The sequence below is a fragment of the Leucoraja erinacea genome, chromosome 30 (genome assembly GCF_028641065.1).
Source record: "Leucoraja erinacea ecotype New England chromosome 30, Leri_hhj_1, whole genome shotgun sequence".
NCBI lineage: Eukaryota > Metazoa > Chordata > Chondrichthyes > Rajiformes > Rajidae > Leucoraja > Leucoraja erinaceus.
This window is the reverse complement of record NC_073406.1, coordinates 24,146,745-24,172,099: the sequence shown is the minus strand read 5'-3', so window position 1 is coordinate 24,172,099 and position 25,355 is coordinate 24,146,745. Positions and strand designations below refer to the sequence as shown.

Below are 25,355 nucleotides of genomic sequence, written 5' to 3'. Positions count from 1 at the left end.
TTATTTTACTTCGGAGTCACTTGAGTGACAACGTGAAGAACCCGTCCAGCACGCATTCACGCAGTGCAACAGCGACGAACGGGAGTACGGGCGCGCCCGCTACAAGCTTGAAGGAATGGACTGTTAGGTTCAAACTCACAACTTTGCTCCTCTTTGTGCACCAGGGGAAACTGGAGCAAAGCAGCACAGAGGGAAACCGCCCCCGTTCGACTCCAGGGAAGGAGCGTTCCATCAGTGGAGGGGGCGAGAGGCGGCACCTGGACCGAACACGCTGCGGTCCACAATCAGGGTACTGATCCGATGCCCAGTTCGCTAAGAGCTGTCTGACCAACAGCAGCGAACTGGAGGGAAATTCAAAAACCGGCCGGTAATCCATGCATACTCCGACAAGGAGACTCGCCACCCGAGAACGGCAGAAATGCCGCCCGAGAACGGCAGGCAGCCTCTTTAGCAAAGTTGGCAATCAAACCTCGGGCTGGAGACAGACACGGAAGATGGAACCGGCACTTCGAACTACCGCCCAAGAGCAAGTAAGTGTCTGTTTTCCAAGCCTAGAGAAAGGTCATGGAGTAAAAAACTCCAGCGAGACTTACCTCGGGAGCTGGGGCAAACTCGCCAAGGGAGCATAACACTCCCGCTCCAGTGCACTACCAGCACTGGCCATCGTATCTCCCTCATCAGAGGGGATCGTTGACGACCAAGGCTGGGCTGGTCAAGAAGAGCGGTCATTGGCTGAAGAACATCGGGAGTATGCTTGAGGTACAGGATCAGGAAGAGCTGCTGGGTGTGAGATACCGCTACGTGGCTACACAACGAGCGAGATGGCCGTTTCAGTCTAAACTGTCGGCCAGCTTACTACCTGTCTTTCCAAAAATCCTCTCCAAGACAGGTAGTCATGAGGCGTTGGATTTTATCACGCCTCCCCAAAATTGCATTTACTCAAAGTGCCTACCATTATTGGGGGTACATTCAGCAGGGCATTTAAAAACCCAAATATCTTAAATTGCATTTGATACCCCTGACGTCGGCTATCATTTTCGCATGCTCATTCCAGAGAGGCAGGGTAGTATGGCAAAACACCTGACCCTACTGTTCAACACAGTATGCAATCGCAACCTCTGGAAGGAAGTCATAAAACCTGCCCTCAACCTAAAAAATTCACAGGACTGTGAGAACGCCGACCTCACAACCACAGATCGTGCTATCTGGTAAAGTTACCAAATCAAGTCTAAAAATTGGACGAAGTATCCAAGATATTCGGCATCATGAAGGCAGGGCCTGGAATGAGCAAACCACACAAAACCAGACATCAGTACCTCCACGCATCCACCAGTAGGTGTCTACTTAATGGTACTGGTGAAAGCTCGGGGCCCGCATGCCAGTCCCCGTAAGCCTTTTCAGGCCAGGGCCCAGTGCGGGCCCCATGGAAAATGCGCCACCCCCCAACAACACCATCCCTACAGACAAGGAACCAGAAACCGAAGAATAGAACACACCACTAAACAACAGTGGAGGCAGGTGAGTATGGTTCCTACCATCACATAAAAGGTGAAGGGTTTGTACTAACAGGGGGGGGGGGGAAATCACACCTGGGTTTGGAAGCATGAAGAACTATCACACTTGGTAGTTATATACCAAAAGTAATCAAGGATAAAAATTGAATTAAGAAACTTGTCACCAGTTCAGCATGCACCCCAAAGGGGTTTACCCTCCCACCAAAAAAGAGCACGAGGGACTAGCTGAACTGGAGAAGATGTACAAAGGGGTCATAAAGAAGTCTAATATGAACCTTTCGTACCAAAAGACCCAAAGGTGGTGAATGTCGCACCATCATTGACTTAACCACTTGAATATTTTCACCAGGTATACACACTTTAATGGAAAACTTGTAACTGCTAACCGTGGATTTCCTAGGATACTTTATGGTAGGCATTGACTTAAAAGATGCATACTATTCAGTACCCATTCATAAAAGATCTTCGGAGATACCATAATTTACCCGGATGGGGTAACTATGGCAGTATAAATTATTGACAATGGCTAAATATGAGCCAAAACTGTTTTCCAAGATATTCAAACCAGCCCTGACACTATTAAGGAACATATTGTCATGGCATGTCTCAATGATATTAACGACAGACAAAACCATGGAAATAGCTAAATCAGCAGCATTAGCTACTAAAACTTATTTAGCCTGGGCTCTGTCATACAATCCAGATAAATCTACGTTGACACCATCCACAACTATGGACTATCTGGTATTCAATTAACTCTATCCACTTGTCTATAACATTGCCAAAAGGAGAGTCAGCGTACTGGCACAACCTGTAACAAATGAATGGTTTACAATCAACCAAAAATTCAACAAAGTGGCAAGAGTAATTGGGAATTAATAGCAACATTATCAGCTACTTAACTTGAACCTTTGCATTAGAGCTAAGGTGCTAGTGTTTAAACAAAAGAACCCATATCCAGAACAGGTGGTAAATGGACTAATCTGGAGTCGTCATCACTACAGACACCAGGCATTAAACCTAGTTGGAAATATTGAGTGCGTTCTATGGGTAAAAGCATATTGTTCAATAGTGCACCATTCTGCATGTTAGTTTATAAATTGACATCGCAGTGGTGGCATATACCAAACCACTTGGGCGGAATAAAATCGATATCATATGACAATTTATTTAACAATTGGTAATGGTATGTCGTCAAACATATTTGACCATCAGCAACTTATCTACCAGGTGAGCTAAATACTGTAACAGACATATTAAACCAAAGTATTTGCTGAAATTACAAAGCAATATGGAACACCAGATATTGATTTCCTTGGTGGTGGGCAAATTAATGGAAAAGATACTTAGAGATAATATATATAAGCATCTGGATAAACAGGGTCTGATTAGGAACAGTCAACATGGATTTGTGCCTGGAAGGTCATGTTTGACTAATCTTGAATTTTTTGAAGAGGTTACTAGGGAAATTGACGAGGGTAAAGCAGTGGATGTTGTCTATATGGACTTTAGTAAGGCCTTTGACAAGGTTCCTCATGGAAGGTTGGTTAAGAAGGTTAAATTGTTGGGTATAAATGCAGGAATAGCAAGATGGATTCAACAGTGGCTGAATGGGAGAAGCCAGAGGGTAATGGTGGATGGCTGTTTGTCGGGTTGGAGGCAGGTGACTAGTGGGGTGCCTCAGGGATCTGTGTTGGGTCCTTTGTTGTTTGTCATGTACATCAATGATCTGGATGAAGGTGTGGTAAATTGGATTAGTAAGTATGCAGATGATACCAAGATAGGGGGTGTTGTGGATAATGAAGAGGATTTCCAAAGTCTACAGAGTGATTAAGGCCATTTGGAAAAATGGGCTGAAAGATGGCAGATGGAGTTTAATGCTGATAAATGTGAGGTGCTACACCTTGGCAGAACAAATCAAAATAGGACGTACATGGTAAATGGTAGGGAATTGAAGAATACAGTTGAACAGAGGGATCTGGGAATAACCGTGCATAGTTCCTTGAAGGTGGAATCTCATATAGATAGGGTGGTAAAGAAAGCTTTTGAAACATAGAAACATAGAAATTAGGTGCAGGAGTAGGCCCTTCGAGCCTGCACCGCCATTCAATATGATCATGGCTGATCATCCAACTCAGTATCCCGTACCTGCCTTCTCTCCATACCCCCGATCCCCTTAGCCACAAGGGCCACATCTAACTCCCTCTTAAATATAGCCAATGAACTGGCCTCAACTACCCTCTGTGGCAGAGAGTTCCAGAGATTCACCACTCTCTGTGTGAAAAAAAGTTCTCCTCATCTCGGTTTTAAAGGATTTCCCCTTTATCCTTAAGCTGTGACCCCTTGTCCTGGACTTCCCTAACATCGGGAACAATCTTCCTGCATCTAGCCTGTCCAACCCCTTAAGAATTTTGTAAGTTTCTATAAGATCCCCTCTCAATCTTCTAAATTCTAGAGAGTATAAAACAAGTCTATCCAGTCTTTCTTCATAAGACAGTCCTGACATCCCAGGAATCAGTCTGGTGAACCGTCTCTGCACTCCCTCTATGGCAATAATGTCCTTCCTCAGATCTGGAGACCAAAACGGTACGCAATACTCCAGGTGTGGTCTCACCAAGACCCTGTACAACTGCAATAGAACCTCTCTGCTCCTATACTCAAATCCTTTTGCAATGAAAGCTAACATACCATTCGGTTTCTTTACTGCATTACTTTGGTAGGGCAATAGTAATTGGGGACTCTATTGTTAGGGGGTCGGGTAGGCGATTCTGTGGACGCAGTCGGGAGACCAGGATGGTGGTCTGCCTCCCTGGTGCCAAGGTCTCGGACGGGTCTCAACGCATCCAAGATATCCTTAAATCAGAGGGAGAGGAGCCTGAGGTCGTGGTACATATAGGTACCAATGACATAGGAAAAAAAAGGGAAGAGGTCCTGAAGGGAGGATTTAGGGAGTTGGGAGGAGAGTTAAGAAAAAGGACCAAAAAGGTAACAATCTCAGGATTATTGCCTGTGCCACGCGACAGTGAGAGTAGGAATGGAGCGAGGTGGAGGATAAATGCGTGGCTGAAAGACTGGTGCAGAGGGCAGGGATTCAAGTTCCTGGATCATTGGGACTTCTTTTGGGGAAGGTGGGACCTGTACAGAAAGGATGGGTTGCACTTGAACCCGAGGGGGACCAATATCCTAGCGGGGAAATTTGCAAAGGCAGCTGGGGAGACTTTAAACTAGAATGGTTGGGGCGAGGGACTCAAATAGCGAAAGGTAGTAGACAGAATGGGAGGCAGGAAGCAGAAATGGGAAGCACTCGGACGCAAGAGGAGAAAGGAAAAAAAGGAAATAAACAGAGAATAAGGGACGGGGGTTTTCTTAAATGTGCATATTTTAATGCTAGGAGCATTGTAAGAAAGGTGGATGAGCTTAGAGTCTGGATAGACACCTGGAAGTATGATGTTGTGGCGATCAGTGAAACGTGGTTGCAGGAGGGCTGTGATTGGAAACTAAATATTCCAGGATTTCGTTGCTTCAGGTGTGATAGAATTGGAGGGGCAAGAGGTGGAGGTGTTGCATTGCTAGTCAGGGAAGATATTACAGCAGTGCTTTGGCAGGATAGATTGGAGGGCTCATCTAGGGAGGCTATTTGGGTGGAATTGAGAAGTGGGAAAGGTGTAGCAACACTTATAGGGGTGTATTATAGACCGCCAAACGGGGAACGAGAACTGGAAGAGCAAATATGTAAGGAGATAGCAGAGATTAGTAGTAAGCACAAGGTAGTGATTGTGGGAGATTTCAACTTTCCACACATAGACTGGGAAACACATTCTGTAAATGGGCTGGATGGGTTGGAGTTTGTAAAATGTGTGCAGGATAGTTTTTTGCAGCAATACATAGAGGTACCTACTAGAGGAGGAGCAGTGCTGGACCTCCTGTTAGGAAATGAGACTGGACAGGTGGCGGAGGTATGCGTTGGGGAGCACTTCGGGTCCAGTGATCACAATACCATTAGTTTCAATATAACTATGGAGAGGGTCAGAACTGGACCTAGGGTTGAGATTTTTGATTGGAGAAAGGCTAACTTTGATGCGATGCGAGATGATTTAAAAGGAGTGAACTGGGACATTTTGTTTTATGGGAAAGATGTAGAAGAGAAATGGAGGACATTTAAAGGGGAAATTTTAAGAGTACAGAATCTTTATGTTCCTGTTCGGTTGAAAGGAAACAGTAAAAATTGGAAAGAGCCCTGGTTTTCAAAGGGAAATTGGACATCTTGTTCGGAAAAAGAGGGAGATCTACAATAATTATAGGCAGCATGAAGTAAATGAGGTGCTTGAGGAGTATAAGGAATGTAAAAAGAATCTTAAGAAAGAAATTAGAAAAGCTAAAAGAAGATATGAGGTTGCTTTGGCAAGTAAGGTGAAAGTCAATCCAAAGGGTTTCTACAGCTATATTAATAGCAAAAGGATAAGGAGGGATAAAATTGGTCCATTGGAGAGACAGAGTGGACAGCTATCTGCAGAGCCAAAAGTGATGGGGGAGATATTGAACAATTTTTTTTCTTCGTTATTCACCAAGGAGAAGGATATTGAATTATGTGAGGTAAGGGAAACTAGTAGAGTAGCTATGGATACTATGAGGTTCAAAGTAAAAGAAGTACTGACACTTTTGAAAAATATAAAAGTGCATAAGTCTCCAGGTCCTGACAGGATATTCCCTAGGACATTGAGGGAAGTTAGTGTAGAAATAGCCGGGGCTATGACAGAAATATTTCAAATGTCATTAGAAACGGGAATAGTCCCCGAGGATTGGCGTACTGCGCATGTTGTTCCATTGTTTAAAAAGGGTTCTAAGAGTAAACCTAGCAATTATAGACCTGTTAGTTTGACTTCAGTGGTGGGCAAATTAATGGAAAAGATAATTAGAGACAATATATATAAGCATCTAGATAAACAGGGTCTGATTAGGAACAGTCAACATGGATTTGTGCCTGGAAGGTCATGTTTGACTAATCTTCTTGAATTTTTTGAAGAGGTTACTAGGGAAATTGACGAGGGTAAAGCAGTGGATGTTGTCTATATGGACTTTAGTAAGGCCTTTGACAAGGTTCCTCATGGAAGGTTGGTTAAGAAGGTTCAACTGTTGGGTATAAATGCAGGAATAGCAAGATGGATTCAACAGTGGCTGAATGGGAGAAGCCAGAGGGTAATGGTGGATGGCTGTTTATCGGGTTGCAGGCAGGTGACTAGTGGGGTGCCTCAGGGATCTGTGTTGGGTCCTTTGTTGTTTGTCAGGTACATCAATGATCTGGATGAAGGTGTGGTAAATTGGATTAGTAAGTATGCAGATGATACCAAGATAGGGGGTGTTGTGGATAATGAAGAGGATTTCCAAAGTCTACAGAGTGATTTAGGCCATTTGGAAAAATGGGCTGAAAGATGGCAGATGGAGTTTAATGCTGATAAATGTGAGGTGCTACACCTTGGCAGGACAAATCAAAATAGGACGTACATGGTAAATGGTAGGGAATTGAAGAATACAGTTGAACAGAGGGATCTGGGTATAACCGTGCATAGTTCCATGAAGGTGGAATCTCATATAGATAGGGTGGTAAAGAAAGCTTTTGGTATGCTAGCCTTTATAAATCAGAGCATTGAGTATAGAAGCTGGGATGTAATGTTAAAATTGTACAAGGCATTGGTGAGGCCAAATCTGGAGTATGGTGTACAATTTTGGTCGCCAAATTATAGGAAGGATGTCAACAAAATAGAGAGAGTACAGAGGAGGTTTACTAGAATGTTGCCTGGGTTTCAACAACTAAGTTACAGAGATAGGTTGAATAAGTTAGGTCTTTATTCTCTGGAGCGCAGAAGGTTAAGGGGGGACCTGATAGAGGTCTTTAAAATGATGAGAGGGATAGACAGAGTTGATGTGGACAAGCTTTTCCCTTTGAGAATAGGGAGGATTCAAACAAGAGGACATGACCAGAATTAAGGGACAGAAGTTTAGGGGTAATATGAGGGGGAACATCTTTACGCAGAGAGTGGTGGTGGTGTGGAATGAGCTCCCAGTGGAAGTGGTGGAGGCAGGTTCATTGGTATCATTTAAACATAAATTGGATAGGCATATGGATGAGAAGGGAATGGAGGGTTATGGTATGAGTGCAGGCAGGTGGGACTAAGGGGAAAAAAATGTTCGGCATGGACTTGTAGGGCCGAGATGGCCTGTTTCCGTGCTGTGATTGTTATATGGTTATATGGTATGCTAGCCTTTAAAAATCAGAGCATTGAGTATAGAAGCTGAGATGTAATGTTAAAATTGTACAAGGCATTGGTGAGACCAAATCTGGAGTATGGTGTACAATTTTGGTCGCCCAATTATAGGAAGGATGTCAACAAAATAGAGAGTACAGAGGAGATTTACTAGAATGTTGCCTGGGTTTCAACAACTAAGTTACAGAGATAGGTTGAATAAGTTAGGGCTTTATTCTCTGGAGCGCAGAAGGTTAAGGAGGGACTTGATAGAGGTCTTTAAAATGATGAGAGGGATAGACAGAGTTGATGTGGACAAGCTTTTCCCTTAGAGAATAGGGAAGATTCAACCAAGAGGACATGACTTCAGAATTAAGGGACAGAAGTTTAGGGGTAATATGAGGGGGAACTTCTTTACTCAGAGAGTGGTAGCGGTGTGGAATGAGCTTCCAGTGGAAGTGGTGGAGGCAGGTTCATTGGTATAATTTAAAAATAAATTGGATAGGCATATGGATGAGAAGGGAATGGAGGGTTATGGTATGAGTGCAGGCAGGTGGGATTAATTGAATCACCAATTGAATCACCACGTACCGATGTATGTCGCATGGAACCAGACCTTGAGGCAGTGGCAATGGATACATTCCCGTTGAACTGGGGGGGGGGGGGGGATCTAATCCAAGTGTTCTCCCCTTTTCTACCTCATCAGTCAGGTACTACGGCCTCATCAGTCGGGTACTACGCAAAATACAGATGGGCTCTGCTTCAGGTATTTTGATATTACCCAACTAACCTACACAGCCATGGTTCCCAGTGGTCCTCGGTCATTAAAACCCCAATGATTTTTCCCAGTAGCCCAGACTTATTAACTCACCCAGTATCAGGCATAAGCCACCCATGCCACGATAAATTAAACTACTGGGTTGCAGATTTTGAAAAGACCACTGCTGTGCCTGGGTTTCAGAATTGGAAAGACCACTGCTGGGCCTGGGTTGCAGAATTGGAAAGACCACTGCTGGGCCTGGATTTGTCAGTGAGCACTATTGACACGATGACAGCATCCCATTGCATATCCACAAGGGGACTATACTTGGCGAACATCAAGAAGTGGGAAGATACTGTTCAAATACAGGAACTACATATTCAACTACAACAAAACCTGTGCTGGAGTACCTGGCAGGTCTTCACCACAGTGAAGGACTCAGCTACAGCGCCATTAATACAGCCAGAAATGCTCTGTCAGCCTACTTAACTCAGGCACCAGGACAACAGGCCATAGGGTACCACCCACTGGTGATCAAACTCAGGAGAGGCATATTCAACTCTAATCCCCCAGACCCAGGTACACCAAAATCTGGGATGTCAGTGTGGTCCTGACGTACCTTAGGGGATGGTCACCAGCCAGGTCCCTCACCCTGGAACAGCCTACCCTGAAGATGATCATGCTGATGGCACTTGTCTCAGCACAAAGAGTCCAGTTCCTCCATCTACTACGATTGGACAATATGGTTATAACACCAGACCGTGTCACATTTACCATTCAAGGGCTGGTCAAACAGAGCAGACCAGGAACATCAGTTCCAGTCTTGGAATTCCGGGCATACCCACCTGAACCACGGTTATGTGGCATGACCCACTTATTGAATTACATCGACACAATAAGAAATCCCCGAGGGAGAGAAAAAGCCATATGGGTCAGCCACAAGAAACCTCATGGTCGGGTGACGAGCCAAACTATCTCAAGTGGCTCAAGCAGATACTGGGAGCTGCGGGAGTAAATACTAGCGTGTATAAATCTCACTCCACCAGGGCAGCATCCACATCGGTGGCTAAGAGGATGAACGTGCCTATGGACCACATCCTGGCTACAGCGGGGTGGTCCAGGGAGTATACGTTACAAACTTTTTATAACAAGCCACTGCCAGAACCTGTATCGTTTGCAGAAAAAGTATTAGAATCTGCAAATATATAATTTAAGCCCGGGGGAGCATTTTGGTCTTGTTATTGTTAATAACACCATTATTGTTTTACAAACGGATTCATGGTTGATTACGATAACATACTTCCTCCCTCGAATAACTTCGGCAGCGAGTGAAGTACAGGTGCACAACCTTTTATCCGAAGTTCCAAATAACGAAAAGCTCCGAATAGCGGACATTTTTTCAGTCCTTGAAGAAAGGTCCTTGAAGACGTTCACCGAGGGCGGCCCGCAGAGGTGACAGCGGAACCTCCGGTCGGTCCTGGAAGAAAGGGGAACTAAATCCCCATTCATAAAAGAGAAGGTGAGAGTATTTTGCGCGGGAGGGTTAATAATTGACAATCTGCTGCTGCCTGCCCACTGAGTTAAAAAGTTCCCACGGTAGACTCACGTTACACAGTGTATCGTGAGTCTTGCGTGGGAACTTTTTAACTCAGATGGCAGGCAGCAGCAAATTGTCGCTCCCTTCAGTTTCACCCCACCTACATCCCTCTGCTTCCCGGCCATGTGTGTGATCCCTTCCCTCCCCTCTCCAGCTCCCCGCCCATTGCACCGGCGCGGGGGTTTTGCACTGTCTTCACGTCGGAGCCAGTGCCAGTCACCGGATACGTCAGGACCAACGGGACTCCGGCCCCCAGGTCCACTGCAAGCACGGAGATCCCAGAGACCCACAGCCAGCAGCAGCCCAGTCCCGTTCCAATTCCAGAGGAACACGCTCGGGACCGAAGCTGATGGTGTGTAAGGTACGTCTTGGTCTTGGGGTTGCGGATGAGGGGGCGCAGCTCGGGCTGTGACGTCTCCGGCCACCCCCCTGTACAGGAGCTGAGACTGGGAACTGTGGGGTTGTTTGCAGTTGCAGAGGGAGGGGGCAAGGGCGGTACAGTTCCCAGTCTCAGCTCCATTCCAGGGGGGTGACCGGAGACGTCAGGACCAACGGGACACCGACTGCAAGCACGGAGATCCCAGAGACTCACAGCCAGCAGCAACTCTAGCCCAGCCCCACTCCAACTCCAGAGGAACCCGGGTTGCAGATGAGGGGGCGTAGCTCGGGCTGTGGGCAAACTGCCACTTGTCGCTGTAGCGGCGCATCGGGGAGCGGGTTCTTGTTGGTCCTGACGTCTCCGGCCACCCGCTTGGACAGGAGCTGAGAGACGTCAGGACCACCAGAAGCCGTTCCCCAATGCGCCGCTACAGCGACGTGGCAGTTCGCCCACAGCCCGAGCTGCGCCCCCTCATCGGGACACCGACCCCCAGGCCCACTGCAAGCACGGAGATCCCAGAGACTCACAGCCAGCAGCAACTCTAGCCCAGGCCCGCTCCAACTCCAGAGGAACCCGGGTTGCGGATGAGGGGGCGCAGCTCGGGCTGTGGGCGAACTGCCACTTGTCGCCGTAGCAGCCCATCGGGGAGCGGATTCCTTTGGAGTTGGAGGGACAGGGAGATACAGTGGCTTTTGAGAATGGTGGGCGATCACTTCCAAAGTTCTGCCCACACAGTCAGTGCACCTCTCCTACACTTGTCTCCCGCACTAAGATCATCTCGCAGAGAATGATCCCAGCCTAATCCTCCCTATTCTCTCCTATTCTGCAAGAAAAAACTACATTGAAGACTCAAACTCGCGATCGAGTAACTGCTGGGATCGAGGCGCAAACTCGCGACCTTGCGGATATGAGCCGAGCACTCTACCACTGAGCCAGCCGTTAAAATCTACGCTAAAAATCTTCCATTCCGAAAGCCGAAAAATTCTGAATTACGAAAAGTGTCTGGTCCCAAGGCTTTCGGATAAAAGGTTGTGCACCTGTATGAACTGTTATACAGTTTGAAATCACAGAGCTTTAAAATGTTTGCGTAGTGACACGTGACTCCGAAATAAAATAGTAAGATTAAACGAGAACTTACCAGTTCGAAGTTTGATCTGTATTTTATGAGGAGTTACGATGAAGGATTACGTGCCCTCGAACTGGTAAATTTTCGTTTAATCTTACTATTTTAGTTTAGTTTAGAGATACAGTGCGGAAACAGAGTCCACGCCGACCAGGGATCCCTGCGCACTAACACTATCCTACGCAAACTACGGTAATTTACAATTTTACCAATGCCAATTAACCTACAAACCTATAAGTCTTTGGATGACCGGGGCCGAGAAAGAAGCCACAGCTGGAACCAAGGTCGAGCCTGGGTCCAGGGTCAGAGACAAGCCCGGGGATGAAGTCAGGGCCTGCACTGGAGTCCAGGCAGCGGCCTAGCTAACGGCTGGAGTCTACAGCCAGGGCCGAGCCGAGTACGAGAACCAGGCCCTGGTGCTGCTCTACGACCTGGGTAGGTCCTGGGGCAGGGAATGGGAGGAGGATGAAGGAAATGATGCGGAAGAGGAGGGAAATGATGAGAAGGGAGATGGGGTGGGGAGGGGGATGGTAGTGGGAGATGGAGGGGGGTGGAGGAGGGAGATGAGGGGCGGAGGTGGGAGATGCCCCATCCCTATCTACCCTCACTCCCACCCTCTCTACCCCTTCTCCCTCTCTACCCTCACTCCCTCTCTACCCTCACTTCCTCTCTACCCTCACTTCCTCTCTACCACCCCGCCACCTCTATGGATTGAAGAGAGAGGGTGAAGAGGAGGGAGTGGTGGCGGATGAGGAGAAATGAGCCGCTCCTACGCAGTTGGGGGCTATGCGTGAGTTTTGCAATATTGCGTTGGGGGAACTGCACTTGGTCTAGTAACATTTAAAGCAGATGTGCAGGGCAGGTTTTTTCTACATAAAGGGTAGTGAGAGCCTGAAACACACTGCCGGGGGTGGCGCCAGATATGATAGTGTCATTTAAGAGGCTTTCAGATCAGGGCATGGATATGCAACAAATGACAGAATATGCATCATGTGCTTGCAGATGAGATTAGTTTATGTTGGAATCATGTTCGACACAGACATTGTGGGCCGATGGGTCTGTTGTTGTGCTATACTTTGCTACATTCTATGTTCTGTGATTTCTTTTTTCCATGGTGGGGATTTCAAAAACAATAAGGCATATGTTCAATGTAAGAGGAAGAAGTACAGTGCCCCCCCATAATGTTTGGGACAAAGATCCATTATTTATTTATCTGCCTCTGTGCTCCACAACTTGAGATTTGTATTAGAAATAAATCACATATCGTTAAAGTGCACATTGTCAGATTTTATTAAAAGCCATTTTTATACATTTTAAACAATGTGGTTTCACCACGTAGAAATTACAGCAGTGTTTATATATAGCCCCCCCCCATTTCAGGGTGCCATAATGTTTGGGACACAGCAATGTCATCAGTCATGTTTAGTATTTTGTTGCATATCCTTTGCATGCAATGACTGCTTGAAGTCTGCGATTCATGGACATCACCAGTTGCTGGGTGTCTTCTCTGGTGATGCTCTGCCAGGCCTGTATTGCAGCCATCTTTAGCTTATGCTTGTTTTGGGGGCTAGTCCCTTTCAGTTTTCTCTTCAGCATATAAAAGGCATGCTCAAGTGGGTTCAGATCAGGTGATTGACTTGGCCACTCAAGAATTGACCATTTTTAGCTTTGAAAAACTCCTTTGTTGCTTTAGCAGTGTGTTTGGGATCATTGTTTTGCTGTAGAATGAACTGTCAGCCAATGAGCTTTGAGGTATTTGTTTGACCTTGAGCAGATAGGATGTGTCTATACACTTCAGAATTCATTATGCTACTACCATCAGCAATGGTATCATCAATGAAGATAAGTGACCCTGTACCTTCAGCAGCCATACAAGCCCAGGCCATAAAACCCCCACCACCATGTTTCACAGATGAGGTGATATGCTTTGGATCTTGGGCAGTTCCTTCTTTCCTCTATACTTTGCACTTGCCATCACTCTGAAACAAGTTAATCTTCATCTCATCTGTCCACAAGATCTTTATCCAGAACTGTGGTTGTTCTTTTCTTGGTAAACTGTAACCTGGCCATCCTATTTTTGCGGCTAACCAGTGGTTGGCATCTTGCAGTGTAGCCTCTTTATTTCTGTTCATCAAGTCTTCTGTGGACAGTAGTCATTGACAAATCCACACCTGACTCCTGAAGAGTGTTTCTGACATGTCGGACAGGTGTTTGGGGATTTTTCTTTGTTATAGGGAGAATTCTTCTGTCATCAGCTGTGGAGGTCTTCTTTGACCTGCCAGTCCCTTTGCGATTAGTAAGCTCTCCTTCTTCTTAATGATGTTCGAAACAGTTGATTTTGTTAAGCCTAAGGTTTTGGCTGATGTCTCTAACACTTTTTTCTTGTTTTTCAGTCTCATAATGACTTATTTGACTTTCATTTGCACAACTTTGGTCCTCATGTTGATAAACAGCAATAAAAGTTTACAAAAGTGATGGAAAGACTGGAGGACAGACTAGGTGCTGAGAGCTCTCTTATACCTGCATTAAGGAGACAATTAAACACACCAGAGACATTACAAATGCCTGTGAAGCCATGTGTCCCAAACATTATGGTGCCCTGAAATGGGGGGACAAAAACACCGCTGTAATTTTTACATGGTGAAACCAAAATGTTACCCTTTCATAAAATCTGACAATGTGCATTTTAACCACATGTGATGTTTGCTATTACAAATTTCAAATTGTGGAGTAGTGGCAAATAAATAAATGATGGGTCTTTGTCCCAAACATTACGTTGGGCACTGTATTAGGAGGATTTGGGTGGAAACATAATAGAACAGTATAACACAAGCCCACAATGTCCATGCTGAACCTGATGCCAAGATAAACTCATTTGCCTGCACAAAGTAAGCACACTTAGTCCTGCCAGGCTGCCAGCACCAAAGATTGTAGAGGAACTCCTCTAGTATCTTTGGCCAGCACTAGGAAATGCAATTGCAAGCTACAATGTTGCTATCCCTTTTTTTTAATATTCCTTACAGCAAGTATATTCCTGGCAGCATGGAGGGAGGATGCATTTTTTAAATATTTTAAAGTCACAGTACATTGAATTTTGAATAAGGCCAAAGGAGCAGCCCCTGTGCAGTTGGGGCGATAGGTGATTGGTGAAATATTGCATTGGTGGACCAGGCCTCCCGTGTCCCAGTTGGTCTAGTGATAATTAAATTTGTAGATAATAATAATAATAATAATATTTTATTTATGGGCGCCTTTCAAGAGTTTCAAGGACACCTTACAAAAATTTAGCAGGTAGAGGAAAAACATGCAAGGGGAATGAAACAAATAGTAGAGACATGACTAGTACACAAAGTAAAGACAGAATTCAATACAAAACACAATACGAGGCAATTAATGCACATATAAAAAGGGAGGGGGACGTGGGGCTAAGGATAGGCAGAGGTGAAGAGATGGGTCTTGAGGCGGGACTCGAAGATGGTGAGGGACACGGAATTGCGGATCTGTTGGGGGAGGGAGTTCCATAGCCTGGGAGCTGCCCTGGAGAAGGATCTGTCCCCAAAACTGTGGAGGTTGGACTTGTGGTTGGCGAGGAGACCGGCTGATGTGGATCTGAGGGACCGTGAGGGTTGGTAGGGGGAGAGGAGGTCAGTGAGATATGGGGGGGCCAGATGGTGGAGGGCTTTGTAGGTGAGGATCAGGATTTTGTAGTTGATCCGGTGGGAGATGGGAAGCCAGTGAAGTTGTTTGAGGACTGGAGTGATGTGATGCCAGGATTTGGTGTGGGTGATGAGTCGGGCGGTTGCGTACTGGACCAGTTGGAGTCGGTTGATGTAGGTGGAGCTGATGCCAAGGAGAAGTGAGTTGCAGTAGTCCAGTCGGGAGGAGATGAAGGCATGGATGAGTCTTTCAGCAGCGGGAGGTGTGAGAGAGGGTCTGAGTTTGGCGATGTTGCGGAGATGGAAGAAGGAGGTTTTAATGACATGGCGGATGTGAGGCTCAAGGGAGTGGGTGGAATCAAAGATCACGCCAATGTTGCGGGCCTGGGGAGATGGGGAGACAGTGGTGCCGTCGATGGTGAGAGTGGGGTTATTGATTTTGCTGAGTGTGGCTTTGGAGCCTATGAGGAGGAATTTTGTCTTATCGCTGTTGAGTTTGAGGAAATTATGTTGCATCCAGATTTTTATAGCTGACAAACAGGAGTTGATATGGGAGAGGGAGGGGGGGTGTGGGGGGATTTGGTGCCGAGGTAGATCGGGGTGTCGTCAGCGTAACAGTGGAAGTCCAGGTTGAAGTGGCGGAGTATCTGCCAGTAGATGACACTAAAGTGAGTGGTATTGTAGATTGCGAAAATGATTGTCAAAAATTACAGCAGGATCGTGATTGGTTGGGCATGTGGGCTGAGAAATGGTTAATGGAGTTGAACACAGAGAAGTGCAAGGTGTTGCAATTTGGGAAGACAAACCAGGGCAGGACCTACATAGTGAATGACAGAGCTCTGGGGAGGGGGGGGGGGGGGGGGGTGTAGAGTAGAAGGAGCTAGGAGTGCATGTACATAGTTCCTTGAAAGTGGTATCACATATAGATAAGTTGGTCAAGAAGGCCATCAGTCATGGTAGTGAATATAGTAATTGGGAGGTCATGCTACAGTTATACGTGACATTGGTGAGGCCACATTTAGAGTACGGTGCTCAATTTTGTTCACCCTGTTATAGAAAAGATGTTGTTAAGCTGGAAAGGGTGCAGAATCATTTTACCGGGATGTTGGCAGGAATCGAGGGCTTCAGCTATATGGAGCAGGATAGCACTATTCCTTTGATCGCAGGATGATGAGGGTAATTTTATGGAGGTGTACACATTCATTAAAGGAATAGATACCAGAGTAGAGGAATAAAGAACCAGAGGATATAGGTTTATGGTGAGGGGAAAAAGATTTAATAGGAACCTGAAGGGTAATTTTTTTTACACAAATGTTAGTAGGTGTATGGGACAAGCTGCCATGAGATAGTTGAGGCAGGTACTATCACAACATTTAGGAAACATTTAGACATGGATACATGGATTGGATAGGATTGATTTAGAGGAATATGGGCCAAACGCAGTTAGGTGTAGATGGGGCATGTTGGTCAACCCAAATGACCCCTAAATGCCACTACGTATCTGCCTCCACCACTACCCCCGATAAACATTCTATGTAAAAAACTTGCCCCACACATCTCATTTAAAACGTTCCACCTCTCACATTACAGCTAGGCCCTCCAGTCTTTGACATTTTTACTGAAGAAAAATAATCTGGCTGCCTACCCTATCTATGCCTCTCATAATTTTATATATTTCTTTCAGGTCTCTCTTCACCTTCTGGTGTTCCGGAGAAAATAATCCAAGTTTGTCCAACCTCTCCCCTGTAGCTAATTCCCCTAACCCAGGCAGCATTCTGGTAACCAAAGATCCTATAGCAGAGCAAGATGGGTTACTGTCACGCAAACGTGAGGTCCGCTCATGGGCGGATTCATGGGTGATTATAGGACACATTTTAGCGACCTGACTCCGCCATCTTGCTCCGCATTCTTGCTCCCGGCCAAAGATTGGATCCGCAGCGGGGAGAGAGAGTGCGGGGCCCGGGGCAGCGGGGAGAGAGAGTGCGGGGCCCGGGGCAGCGGGGAGAGAGAGTGCGGGGCCCGGGGCAGCGGGGAGAGAGAGTGCGGGGCCCGTGGCAGCGGGGAGAGAGAGTGCGGGGCCCGGGGCAGCGGGGAGAGAGAGTGCGGGGCAGCGGGGAGAGAGAGTGCGGGGCCCGGGGCAGCGGGGAGAGAGAGTGTGGGGGCAGCGGGGGGAGAGAGAGTGCGGGGGCAGCGGGGAGAGAGAGAGGCGGGCAGCGGGGAGAGAGGAGTGCGGGGCAGCGGGGCAGCGGGGAGAAGGAGTGCGGGGCCCGGGGCAGCGGGGAGAAGGAGTGCGGGGCCCGGGGCAGCGGGGAGAAGGAGTGCGGGGCCCGGGGCAGCGAGGAGAGAGAGTGCGGGGTCCGGGGCAGTGAGGAGAGAGAGTGCGGGGCCCGGGGCAGCAGGGAGAGAGAGTGCGGGGCCAGGGGCAGCGGGGAGAGAGAGTGCGGGGCCCGGGGCAGTGGGGAGAGAGAGTGCGGGGAGTGGGGGAGGGGGGCCCGGGGCAGCGGGGAGAGAGAGGGCGGGGCCCGGGGGACCGGGGAGAAGGAGAGTGCGGGGCAGCGGGGAGAGAAGGAGTGCGGGGCCCGGGGCAGCGGGGAGAAGGAGTGCGGGGTCTGGGGCAGCGGGGAGAAGGAGTGCGGGGCCCGGGGCAGCGGGGAGAGAGAGTGCGGGGAGAAGGAGTGCGGGGTCCGGGGCAGCGAGGAGAGAGAGTGCGGGGCCCGGGGCAGCGGGGAGAGAGAGTGCGGGGCCCGGGGCAGCGGGGAGAGAGAGTGCGGGGCCCGGGGCAGCGGGGAGAGAGAGTGCGGGGCCCGGGGCAGCGGCGAGAGAGAGTGGGGGCCCGGGGCACATAAGAGGGGGGACATTGTAGTAAGGGGGCAGGCGAGAGAGTGCCGGGGGGATAAGGCCTAGTGTGTGTGAAGTTGCAGGGAGGTTTACAATGTTTCTTATTTACAATGTTTCTTATTTAATGTCCCTTGTCTAGTCTGAAATAAAGTTCATTATTGGATTAGAAGAAATATAATTGTGTGTGTTATATACATTTATATAATTTTCATGTATGTGTGTTTATAAACATTTTATTCTTTAACAAGAATCAACAGAATTATGAACTAACAGAATTATGAATCTAACCCTATAATCACGCACAAAAAGTCCCCCCCTGTCAATCACCCTGCGAGTCGGGTCAGTTCCGGTTACTACAAAATCAACTCAAACACTGCTTGTGAGCCATTTAAAAAGAAATGATTTAAAAAACATTAAAAAAGACAATTACCAGAATCAAATTTTATTCTTGACAAGAAGTTTGAACTGACAGATTTATGAATGTGACCCACACAAACTGTTGCCTCGCAACATTGATTACAGTGCGAGTCGGGTCGGGTTAGGTAGGCTAAGTTTGCTAAAATGGGCATGGAAAAATGCCCATGATCCCCTCCATAGCTACTACACGTCAGTCCATTGCATTTAGCAGGAGTAGCCTATCTTGCTCTGCTATAGGATCTTTGCTGGTAACCCTCTCCAAACCAGAGATAGGTTGAATAAGTTGAATAAGAGGTCTTTATTCTCTGGAGCGCAGAAGGTTAAGGGGGGACCTGATAGAGGTCTTTAAAATGATGAGAGGGATAGACAGAGTTGATGTGGACAAGCTTTTCCCTTTGAGAATAGGGAAGATTCAAACAAGAGGACATGACTTCAGAATTAAGGGACAGAAGTTTAGGAGTAATATGAGGGGGAACTTCTTTACGCAGAGAGTGGTGGCGGTGTGGAATGAGCTCCCAGTGGAAGTGGTGGAGGCATTTTCATTGGTATCATTTAAAAATAAATTGGATAGGCATATGGATGAGAAGGGAATGGAGGGTTATGGTACGAGTGCAGGCAGGTGGGACTAAGGGGAACAAAATTTGTTCGGCATGGACTTGTAGGGCCGAGATGGCCTGTTTCCGTGCTGTAATTGTTATATGGTTAAAGCCTCCACATCCTTCCTGATTGGGATGACCAAAATTGCACTCAATACTCCTTTTGCAGCATAACCAAAGCCTTATAGAGCTGCATCATAATTTCCTGACTCATGCACTCAATGCCCCGACCACTGAACGCAGCAGACCATGTACCTTCTTTATCATTCGTGTTATCAATTTCAGAAAGTTGTTTTTGCAGAGTGGTTGCTGTTGGAACCTGCTACCAGAGGAGGTGGTGGACTGAGATACAATCACTATATTTGGTACATTCAGTCTGACATTTAAATGGGCATCCATATCTATATCTCTCATCTATCTATATCTATGTCTATATCTCTCGTTTCCCTTTCCCAATTCTCAGTCTGCAGAAGGTTCTCGACCCAAAAAGTCACCTATTCCTTTACTCCAGAGATGCTGCCTGACCCGCTGAGTTACTCCAGTTTTTTGTGTCCATCTGAGGCATAGAAGGCTACAGACATGGTGCAGATAAATGGGGATAAACAAATGTTTAGTCGTGTGCTGAGGAGCAAATACCTGGGTTGTACAACTCCATGAAACTCAAAAATCTCAAAATGATATATTTTGGTGCCTTCTCCACAGATACCACCTGACCTGCCAAATATTTCCATCATTTTCTGTCTTTATTCCATATTCTTATATACGATGTACTAAAGGCAATGTTTTTCCTCATACAGTCACTCGGAGTGTAGCATCCTGCTCCAGATAACATGCCTCCTGTCAATGCTCATTGGCAATCACTTCTCTCATCCATGCTGATGGGAACAATCAGTCTCTTTATTCACCACAACCTACTTATTCGAAGCTTCCTTTTTCTCCGAGACATTGGCTGCATGAACCGTGGATAGCATTTAAGACTGTTGAGTTTGTTTTGAGTTCAGTTTATTGTCACGTGCACCAATAATGCTTTTGATGCAAGCTATCCAGTCAGCGGAAAGACAATACATGATTGTAATCGAGCCGCCCACAGTGTACAGGAGAAATGTTGCTGTCGGAGTAGAGATTTAAAAGAGTGGATCGATTGTATTGCATGATTGCAGATTCACATTGGTGACTACCACACAAAGAGCCACCAGGCTTGGGTACCATCACTGATTTCAGGGTGCAGTGGGTTAATTTGGGATTTGTGCACCAACAGGACAGAAATAAGCCTCTACAAAATTCAAACAGGACAAACTGACAAGAAGATTAAAGATCACTGTGGTACGTTCAAGCTCCATTCATACCCGCCATCATTTGATGAACCAGCTACAACCAACAGATATTAATGCAAATATTAAAACAAGAACATTTATTGATAGTTCCAGATGGTCATAGAGACAACATCACGGAATCATGCTCTTGGGCCCAACTTTCCCATGCCAACCGAGATGCCCCATCTACGCTGATCCCACCTGTCCATGTTTTGCGCATATCCCTCAACATCTTTCCTATCCATGTACTTGTCCAAGTGTCTTTTAAATGTTGTGATACTGCCTGCCTCTGGCAGCTCACAAAATGCCTTTGCGAAAAAATTGACCTCCGGTTTCTATTCATTCTTTCCCCTCTCACTTCAAACCTATATCCTCGGGGTCTTGATTCCCTGGGTAAAACACTATCTGATAGGCGGCACTGTGGCTTTGCGTAGAACCTAACTACAGGTACTTGTCTGTATGACCTGTGATCTCCCCGTGATCTGCTCGAGTTTTGGTTTCCATCCACACTCCAAAGACGTACAGGTTTGTAGGTTAATTGGTTTCATATATATGTAAAAAATTGTCCCCTATGTGTGTAGGATAGTGTTACGATACAGCGATCGCTGGTCGGTGTAGACTCAGTGGGCTGAAAGGCCTGTTTCTACGCTGTATATAAAACATGATCTTATAAAACTTAGATCACCTGCCCTCCAAAGAATGAAGTCCAAGCCTGTCCAACCTCTGTTTAGCTCAGGCCCTCCAGTCCACGTAAATCTTTGTAACCCTCTTTCCAGCTTCCTATAGCAGGGTGACCAAAACCGAACACAATACCCTAAGTGTGGCCTCACCAATATACAACTATAACATAACATCCCAATTTCTATACTCAATACCCCAACTGATATGTACTGAAAGGCTTCTTGACCACCCTTTCCAACCTGCGACACCTATATGTACCTGCACTCCTAAACCCCTCTGCAGAACAACACTCTCCGGGCCCTGACGTTTACTGTGAAGAACCTGCCCTGGTTTGACATCCCAAAATGCAACATCTCACACTTATCTGCATTAAACATCATTAACCATTCCTCAGCCCACCTGTCCAGCTGATCAAAATCTTGCTGCAATTTTTGATAACTATCTTTGCTATCTACAATGCCACCTACTTTAGTGTCATCTGCAAACAACTAATCATGCCTTGTACGTGGCTTAATACTGGCTTTGATACTTTCTATATCTGTCGACAGAACAAAGTGCAGATGCTTGAAACTTGCGTAGACAACCGCAGACTGCAGTTGAGGGACGCACCGAAGCTTGGTGCAGTGGGGGAGGATCACAGTCTAGTGTCCTTCTGCTGCTGGACATTGGGGGGGGGGCAGGATGCGCTCGAGACCCTCAAATGAGGGAGCTGATATCATCCCAGGGAGCCACGAGTGGCAAAGGTTAGGATATTTCTGTGAACACCACAAAATAAGGCACTAATAAATGTAGGTATAGCATCTGAAAACATTTTTGCACAGTTCATGTTTTGTATGTGTTTTATTCTGAATAAAGTTTATTTTGATTTTAAAGAAACAAAGTGCTGGAGTAACTCGGCAGGTTTCTGTATCCTGAAGGTTTGCAAGTCTAATTTAACAAGCCAACGTGCACTACTTTCCCTACGTGTTGTTTCTATTTCCCAGATCAAACTCTGCACCATTCATAATCTTACACAAAATACTATCCTTAATGTCTTCGCATTATTATTTATGAAATGTGTCATTAGTCACGATCTGTGCATTTTTTCTGGTAAAAAAAATTAAATTGTTACCAATTCTGCTGCAGATGGGAGGGGGAGGGGGAGGGAAGGGGGGAGGGGAGAGGGAGGAAGGGGGGAGGGAAAGGGGAGGAGGTGAGGGAGGGGGTCAGGGAAGGAGGAGGGGGAGGGGGAAGGTAGGGGGGAGAGGGGGGGGGAGGGAGGGAGAGGGGGAGGGGGAGGGGGGGGAAGAGGGAGGGGGGGGAGGGGAGGGGAAAGGGGAGGGGGAAGAGGGAGGGGGAAGAGGGAGGGGAAGAGGGAGGGGGAAGAGGGAGGGGGGAAGAGGGAGGGGGAAGAGGGAGGGGGAGGGGGGGGGGAGGGGGGGGGGGAAGAGGGAGGGGGAGGGGAGGGGAAGAGGGAGGGGGGGGAGGGAGGGGGAGAGGGAGGGGGAGGGGAAGCGGAAGGGGGAGGACAGCGATTGACGAGGGTGGAGCTGAGGGCGTACACACCCACACACACGTTGATTAGAGCCAATCGGCCCCTCTCCCCTGGCCGCCCGCTCGCCGAGCTGCTCTATTTCGCTGAGGCCGTGGATGGAGACGGACCGGGACCGGGGCCGCGGCGTCCCAGATTGTCCCCGGGGCCGGCACCAAGAGCTGCCGCCTCTCTTCCCCCAGGTGCTCGGTGCCCACCCGCTTCTCCCCCTCACTCCCCCGGCCGCCATCTCTCACCTGCTGACCGCCACCGGGCAGTTGACGGTCGGGTGCCGCGACCTCACCGCGCACTCCATCCCGTCTGGTCCTGTCCCGTCCGCGCCAGATATCACAGAGCGGAGCTCGGTCCGTACGCAGCGCGTGGCTGTTGGGGGCGGGGCTGGGGATGGGGGCGGGGTGAAGGGTGGGGGGGGGTGGGGTCGAGAGGTCGAAGGAAGAGCTGGGGTGGGAGGAAGGGCTGGAGAGGGGGTGCACCAGGGGGGTGGGGCTCGGAGTGAGGGGGGAGGGGCGGGGGTGGGGGAGGGGCTGCGGAAGAGGCTGGGGGAGGGATCGGAAGGGGCTCGAGGGGGGGAGGGGCTGGATGGGGGGGGGGGGGGGGTTAGGGAGGGGGGGGTGTGGGTTGGTGGTGGGAAGGGGGGAGGATGGGGAGATGAGATGGGGTGGATATGGACAGGGAGTGGAGAGGAGAAGTTCCAGGACGAGGGCTGAGGGAATGGAATAGACAGGAGGGTGAGGGAATGGATGGGGATGGAAGGCGGGGAGGGAAGCTAGGAAGTAAAGAGTGTGGGAAGAGTGAGAGGAGGAGGGTTGAGGGAGGATGAGAGGTGAATGAGGAGGGAGCGGAGGGCAGAGAGGAGGCAATGAAAGGGAGCAGCGATGGAATAAATGAGGCAATAGTGGTAAGGGATGAGGGAGGGGTGGAGTGAGATAATTGAGAGTAGTGGAGGAATGGAGTGGGTTAGGATAGGATGTGAAAATGGTCAGAGGGGTGAGGAATAGATTGGGGGGGGGATGGATGTGAGGCTTGCGCACAGGAGCAGTGGGTGGTTGAGGGAGAGAGTTTGGGGTTTGAGTAAGGAGGGTTGGGTCCATGGTCAGGAGGGGTGCAGGTGCAGAGGAGGGAGGTTTGGGTGCAAGGTGTGGGGTGTGGGGTAAAAAGGGAAGAGAAGTGGGATGCAGGGGTGAGGGAGAGTGGTGGGAGAGGGAAGCATGAGGAGTGGACTGTCGGAAAGAACGGATTAAGTAATAAAGAGGGAGAGTAGGTCGAGTACTGGAGAAAGTGAGTAGGGAGTTGATTGAGGGGGGAAGAGTAGGGTGAAGTAAGAATTATAAAGCTTAGATTTGGCAGAGGCATAGAGGAGAAAACAATTGTTGGTGGAAGTGGTGGAGTATAGGTTGGGGAGAGTATTGGAGGGTGGTGTTTACATGGAGTGGGGAGGAGGGATGGGATTAGTGACAGAGGTCTGATGTGGGTAGGTGAGTGGATGGGGGATTTAGTTGAGAGGGACAGGCTGCGGAAGCAGGGGTGAGGTTATGTGGCAAGGAGTGTATGAGGATGAGGGGCAAGAAGGTTTGTAACTTGGGAACGATGTAGAGATAGTGTCTTCTCCGTGGATTATCACCTTGTCTTGGTGGAAAAGCTTGTGTGGACCTGAGATCCTGAGAGCGATGCCGTCTGGAGCTTTGCTCCTGACAGGGCCACACATGGCGGTACGGTCGAGGGGGAGGTCCACAAAGAGCAGTCCAACCAAGACCTCAACGCTGGAACAGGTGGAGGATGATGGCTGACTTTAGTGGAGCTTCACAACGGTTGGGAAGGCGGATGAAGGCTGCAGCAGAAAAGGGTCCCCGGTCGTCTTGGACTCCATGCCACTGGATCCTGACCCAGATCTGTCAATGACCGTGTGGTGGCTGTCTGCGCACCAGTCTCCCCACAAAGTCACGCACAGGCGTCCTCCCAATAGAGGCCAGTCATACTCGTTTTGAGTGACCACCAATGAGAGGTAGTGGGAAAAAAGGGGGCAGGTACGATTGGAGATAAGAATGGGGTGAAGACAGAGGTGCATGGAAGATGGGTAAAGAAGAGATGGAGACATTTGGGGTGGGTGACTTGGTGAACAGAGAGGGGAGGGGAGGGGAGGTGTAAGAGGAGGCAAGATGACTGAAGAGGAAATAAATCAGAAATGTATCAGAAATGTTTGTGGGTAGATGAGCATCAGGGATGGGAGAGGTGAATGGGATGGGTTGGAGTAAGCAAGTGCCAGACCCCCTGCTGGAGGAGGGATGGGTGAGATCGAGGAGGGAGATGGTAGAGCTGTAGGAAAGGGGTGGGAGCTTTCAGGGGAAGGGGAAGGAGACAGGTGGTCAAAGATGAGAAGTTCGGGTTAGTGGGGAAGTGATGAGTTAGTGTGAGAGTTCGGAGAGGAGAGAAATGAAGGGAGTAGCTAGGGAAGGGTATGAAGAACAGAAAATGGTAGGAAGGAAGAGAGTGATATAGAAAATGTAATGTGGGGACATCGGATGGGATGTAAAGGAAAGGAAGCAGGGCTGGCCAGATTTAGGAATGGGGGGGGTAACAACAGCTCTCACTGATTCAATTCAATTATATTTTACTGTTGCATGTACTGAGGTGCAATGAAATGCTTTCTTTTTGCATATAACCAGGTAAAATCATACAGCAGACCTCTGCACAAAGCAGCACATTGAAAC

The 25,355-nt window shown here is 48.0% G+C and overlaps 1 protein-coding gene across 2 annotated transcripts in view; it reads right to left on the bottom strand.

The window, feature by feature from the left end:
* The window catches only part of acot7 (acyl-CoA thioesterase 7), a 406,168-nt gene extending 383,114 nt beyond the window's left edge, over positions 1–23,054 (bottom strand). For both annotated transcript variants that reach the window (XM_055659683.1, XM_055659684.1), the window contains exon 1: positions 22,884–23,054. In XM_055659683.1, the coding sequence (XP_055515658.1) occupies positions 22,884–22,942 (59 nt within the window). In that variant the 5' untranslated portion in view covers positions 22,943–23,054. The remainder of the gene's footprint in view (positions 1–22,883) is intronic.
* Positions 23,055–25,355: the final 2,301 nt, after the last annotated feature.